Source organism: Morone saxatilis, unplaced genomic scaffold (genome assembly GCF_004916995.1).
Source record: "Morone saxatilis isolate NCDOM2014 unplaced genomic scaffold, NCSU_SB_2.0 Contig20, whole genome shotgun sequence".
Taxonomy (NCBI): domain Eukaryota; kingdom Metazoa; phylum Chordata; class Actinopteri; family Moronidae; genus Morone; species Morone saxatilis.
In genome coordinates this window covers 13,185,159-13,191,158 of record NW_023339763.1, presented here as the reverse complement: position 1 = coordinate 13,191,158, position 6,000 = coordinate 13,185,159, and the positions used below count along the sequence as shown (strand labels likewise).

Genomic DNA, 6,000 nt, shown 5'->3' with positions numbered 1-6,000 from the left:
GCTCTGGCCCTTCCTGTAGAGGGCTTGAGTGTTCTTGGCCCAGTCCAGTTTATTGTCAATGTGTACTCCCAGGTACTTCTAGTCCTTTGCAGTGTCTACACTAACCCCCTTGATGGAAACGGGTCAGTGGTAACTTGGCCTTCCTCAGATCCACACCCAGCTCCTTTTTTACGTTGCGTTGCAGATTGTTCTGCTCTCACCATGTGACAAAGTTGCCCACCACCGCCCTGTACTCAGTATCATCACCCTTTGCTGATACACCCCAACACAACAGAGTCATCAGAAAACATCTGTAGATGGCAGGGATTTGTGTGGTAGTTGAAGTCTGAAGTGAAGAGGGTGAAGAGGAAGGCAGAGAGGACAGTTCCCTTTGGGGACCCAGTGTTGCTGTCCGACACAGAGTAGACGCACATACTGTGGCCTGCCAGTCAGGTAGTTGACAATCCAGGACACAAGGGGAGCATCCACCTCCATCGCTGTCAGCTTCTCACCCAGCAGAACTGGCTGGATGGTGTTGAAAGCACTGGAGATCATGACCCTCACCAGACATGCGATTTAGCGGGAAAATTATGGCATAAATTAAAAAAGAGGCAGTACTTAGGATGGGTCAGTTCTGAAAGAGGCAACTATATCATTCGCATATAGAGGTATCTTATCTATCCTTAGGTAACCGGTGAAGAAATAATGTAAGAGAACGTCCGTATTTGCTTGGATAATCGTTGGCAACAGTGCAGGGGGCTTGATGATCAAAGATGTTTTGCATAATTCATATTCCAGTGAAAGGAAACATCAAGTCTGCCCCAACAGTAGTCTTGCTTCATCCACTCACTTCCGTGTGATCCTCTTACTTTTTTTTTTTTTTTCAAACACGCATCTCAGAAAGCATCCCAAGATACACCTAATGTTTAATGCTTTTTATCATCACAACAGGTCCTTTTATTCACAAAGTCAGACAGTTTCTTTTGTTCTCTGTCTTATTATTTTCAGGGTTTTGGCAGATTTGTTACATCTGCCTCGCTGTGAGGTGATATGCAGCTTATTCTGGTTCAGCCACTCTGACCAAGCTTAGCGCTCAGCCTTCCAAGACTGCTGTCATCAGCACAACCTCTGGTGCTACATCAGCGCCGTAATCGATGTGCCACCATGTCCTCTCTGAGAATTCTCCCACTCTGTAATAAAACTCTCGGTTTCTTTCTCTCACCCCATCCCTCTCCTTCCCCGCCTCTTTGAATTTTGTCTGTATGTGTTTTATAATTAGCTAATTATTTGATTGTGTGCACCAGCTAAGGGTAAATATTATCAGTGCACACAGAGGCAGAGTGCAGAAGACACTGTGTGGATTATCCTACATGTCTATTTGTCTACCACAAATGATTTTCCTTCTGTCTCCCAGCAATCCATGATCTCAAGCAGAATATTATTACATTAGAAATGCTTATCTCAACCAGTATCTGATATGAATATCAAATTTTATCAAATTTCATACAAGAGCAAATTAACATTTTAGAGTGTGTAAAGTTTTGCTATTTGGTTAAGAAGTAAGTGTGAAGTAAAACTCTGACAGACTCTTCAGGAAGATATGGTAATATCTCCAAATCACTTTTAAGACGACCTTCAGGAATACAAATCATATCCTTGAATGTTTCCCCTCCCAGTGCATTTGGACAAAATGAAGCTCCACACCCGATTGGAGCAGCATAAGATGTGCCAAAGGCAGTGAGAGCTGCCGTCTTAGTAGTTCACTCTGTTCACTGATATCGCTGCCACAGGACACATGGAGAAGGCACCTGCTAATGAGAACAGACTCCCCCGTTGCACATATAATTATAAATATAATACTCAAATATTCAGTGTGATGGTTTGAAGACACACATTTAACTACATAATGACCATGTTGGTCTAAATATACAATATTACAGACAGATGACTGAATGCAACATTTACTTAAAGGTTTTGATAGAATATGACTGAAATGTCTATTTTGAGTTCTGTGTATAACTGTGTATGTAGGAAAAGCCTGTGTTTGACAAACAAGTAAACAAAAGATACTCAAATGAAGCTGAGTCCATTAATATTCTGTGGTTTTAATGCTTCTGGTTCAAGCCAGAAGGAGTATTCCTCGTGGAGCTCTTGCATAATTATTGAGAGATTTAAATGTAAAGAGAAACATGTTTTTCCTCTGAGAGTAAAAACATAACAGAGTCATTTCATGTTGTCAGATTTTTTGGGTGTGTTGATGTGTTTGTTTGTTGGTTTGTGTTTTTCTCTTTTTTTCTTTCTTATACCGCTATGATTAAATCCGTCCTGCATTGACATAGTGTGACAAAAGCTTTCAGACATTTGCCCTCCCTGCCATCTGCTCATCTATTGACTGCACATGTCACCACATACAGTCGGTAACTTTGAAATGGTGTCTACTCAGAGCGACGCAACAATCTGAATCTCAGTTTTCTGTACATCCTGCGGAATGTTGCTTTTAAATGAAGCAGGATGTGCTGTCGTCGTATACAATCGAATGATGGCATTGGCTTAATCAGCCATATGGCATGTTAGAGAGAAGACATGTTGAGAGAGGAGTGTTAATGATGAGACCTACATAATGGATGTATCCCTTCTGAACTGGTGTTTTTACACCTTGCCTATTACAACACCCAGACATAATTTTCATGCTTTTAGTGTTTCAAACATGCATGCACTTGAGCATCTCCAACCAAAATGGAATATACTTTTATTGCCGATTTCTTCCCCTTATCCTCATTCTACCTTCTTTTTTTCAATGTCTCCCGAGGAACAAAGCTCATTACAAAACACTTCGCACCCTTCCCTCTCTTCCTCCTTCCTGTCTTCATCAGACATCCCGGGGGTGATTTCTTCACTTACATACAAACAGCCTGCAGACTCAGCTATCCCCCACTTCTCTCTTCACTACCTTTCTCTTTTCTCTCTGCCCTCCAGTGAACATCCATCATAATTTGATAATTGCATTCCTATTATTAATGCTGTACTACTCTTGCCAGCTATAATATGAACATTGTTACTCTTTGATTGCATTTAGCCACCGGTCACATTAACATCATTTAATGTAGAATGTTTTGATTCAGCAGTTGTTTGTAAAAGATGCCAAAGAGGAACATAGAGGACTGTCACTGCCTGTTATGTCTCCAGTGTCAATTTGTCACATGGGAAAATTAATGAGGGTGAGCATGGGGGCAGGCAAGATGCAAATGACCATCCATTTATATGAGTCACTCAAATAAAGGGTACAAGATAGTGGGCTATGCATAGGTGATTTCAGAAATTGCTGCTACCCAGTCCAGACTAAATATAAAACACCTTAAGTGGCTCTGTGTGGGAAAAAAACAGAAGGGGTTCTACAAAAGCGTCTTAATTTCAGGCATACTTACGTTGCCCTTTCTTACAGTTTCCCTTTGTTGTCTTTGATTTTAGATTGAACAGACCTCAATCTCCCTGAAGAACCATCAAAGACAGCATTGTTAACTCACAGTAAATGGAAAATAAGTGGCAAGCTGAAATGAAAAATATTTCATGAGATGACATTTTGTCCTTGGAATAATCAACTGAAGGGCTATCATTACACAGACCCTGAAGAGGAGCAACACGCAGGGAAGAAACCTTTGTAATTCCATAGATGGCCTCAGCACCCTGCAAGTGTCTTTGAGCTCAGCAACAGAATCGGTCCGACATGAGCATCCCAACTGGTTTACAGGGACTGAGGGTCAATATTGACAGAGGGGAAAAGATTGGAAGCAAAACCCAGATCCAGTTCCCCCAATCTGGGGATGACAATGCCAATCGATTATCTTCGATTGCTGATCAAGAAGGAAGAAGACTGATAGAGGACGCAGGGTACAACACAAGCTCCATCCCTCCTTTGGTCTCTCAGAGTGAATCTCCGGACAAGTTAGTGATCTGGGGATCTGAGCAGCAATGCATGGAGCCTGAGCTCAGAGATTTCGAGCTTTTGGAGTGTCAGGAGATACATGCATTCTTGGGAAACAGGGATCAGGAGGAGAATGAGGAAGAAGACGATGGAGGAAGTATCAGAGATGGAAAAGACGAGGGTGCCATGTCTATATCTTCAAGCTCAACTGCCAGCTCTTCTTCGACTGGAGTGAAGAGAAATGACAACGACAGCAACAAAGTGGAGAGCAGAATACAGAGGAGCAAAGAGGTGCAGAAAAGGATTGCCTGTCATAGTACTGAAGAGCTAGACACATGTGTGACAGGCTCAATAGAAAAAAGGGACAACAGGTCAGGCAGAGCAGGGGATAGGGAGAGACAGAAGGGAGGTCTGAAAGAGTCCAAGTCAGAGACAAATGTGTTTGTCTCCAGTCTGTCAGCTGTTTCCCTCAGTGGGAGCCTGTCGAGCGCTCTCAATAGTAGCGAAGAAGCGCAGTCTTTCATCTCTCTCAACTCCAAGACCAACCCTTATCCTAATACAAGCAACACTACCTCAGCCCAGGCCAGAAGAAGGGCAGCCCCTGTAGATGCCAACCAGAACTCCCCACCATCGCATCCTCAGGAGAAACATGGCTGTCCTCAGTACTACAGCCAGGATCAGAGACAGGAGGAGGGAAGTCAACATAGAAATGGATTGTCTTCTGATGGGGGGCTGGGCCAAAGGAGGAGGACTGGATTTGAGGAGAGGGTGATGCCACCACGACGGCAACAGCTCGTCAGGCCCCTCTGTCAGGCAGAGATGGGAAGAGCAAGGAGCTTAGAGCCCAGTGGTCATCAAGCTGAGACAGAGCAACCTTGTTCCACCAACCTCTCTCCAGATTCACAGAGTAATGGGTCAAACAGAAAGTTTACAAAATCGTCTTTACGTGAGCCATCGGATTTCTCCAACCTGTACACATTCACACAGCTCAGACAGCCCAACCAGGCAGCACAGAGGGAGGCTCCACCTGTAGAAAAACAGCCAGCTACAGCTGCGTGGCGAAATTCAAGTCCTTCCAATCCTTCCAATTTAGAGAAGAGGCCCCAGACTCAGCTCACATACAGAAGGAATTGCTCCAGTCCTAACCGGACGGGAGTTGATTCCAGGTCATCTACCCCTCCCCATTCCCCTCTCAGGACACCCCAGGGTTCACCACGCAGGCAGCCCTCCATGTACCTCGTTTCCAGGAATGTCTCTGGAGTGGTTAGACACATCCCATCAGGATGCAACCCTGCTGTAACAACCTCTGCTCAGGGCTATGGCAACAGTTGCATGAGAGCGCCATTCAAAACCAATATAAGCACAAGTGGAATCCCCAAAGCGCCTCTTAACAACCAGCAGAGCTCTAACCACAACTCCAGCCCCAAAGAGAGCTCCCCATCACCTAAACTTAAACCTAAAGGAGTGCGTCCCAAAATCATCACCTATGTCCGAAAAAATCCTCAGTTTAAGCCCCAGGCTGCTGATGGACCTTATCAGGTATCTTCTCTACCATCCCGGCTCTCAGCATACGGACACAGCCAAGCACCCACTTCCTTCAAAGACACCCCTAAAGACCCCTCCAAGCCTAGCGCAGAAACCAGAGGACCCCCAGTACTCAGTGCCTCCAATCTGCTTTATGACAAGTACCGCCAAGAGATGCAGACAAACATCTTCCCATCAGGAATGCTGAGCAGGAGTATCAGGCCCCCTGGACACACACACACTGTCCCCCCTGCGCACACACATGCCGCACCACATGCACACACACACAGCCACACAGCACCCCCCAAACTGGGCGGCAAAGCAGATAACTTCTACGGTGCGCCATCAGAGGTGAGTATTAGGTGCAGTCTTTAGTATTTGATTTCATGGTTGTTATTATAAATCTGTCTTAGAAGAATGAAGCTTGACTAAACTAAGAATAGTTTGATATTGTGCTCATTAGCATTCAACAAAATATTTTCTATCATGCTGAGATTGAGCACAATCCACTATCACAGCACATTCACACAAACAGTGAAGAAAGGACAGAAATGTAATGTAATTATAATGAACAG

At 44.4% G+C, this 6,000-nt stretch overlaps 1 protein-coding gene across 1 annotated transcript in view; it reads left to right on the top strand.

Moving 5' to 3' along the window:
* Nucleotides 1-3,464: 3,464 nt before the first annotated feature.
* Nucleotides 3,465-6,000, top strand: part of mtus2a (microtubule associated tumor suppressor candidate 2a) — a 31,104-nt gene continuing 28,568 nt past the window's right edge. The window contains exon 1 of the mRNA XM_035666868.1: nt 3,465-5,776. Within this exon, the coding sequence (XP_035522761.1) occupies nt 3,704-5,776 (2,073 nt within the window). The 5' untranslated portion in view covers nt 3,465-3,703. The remainder of the gene's footprint in view (nt 5,777-6,000) is intronic.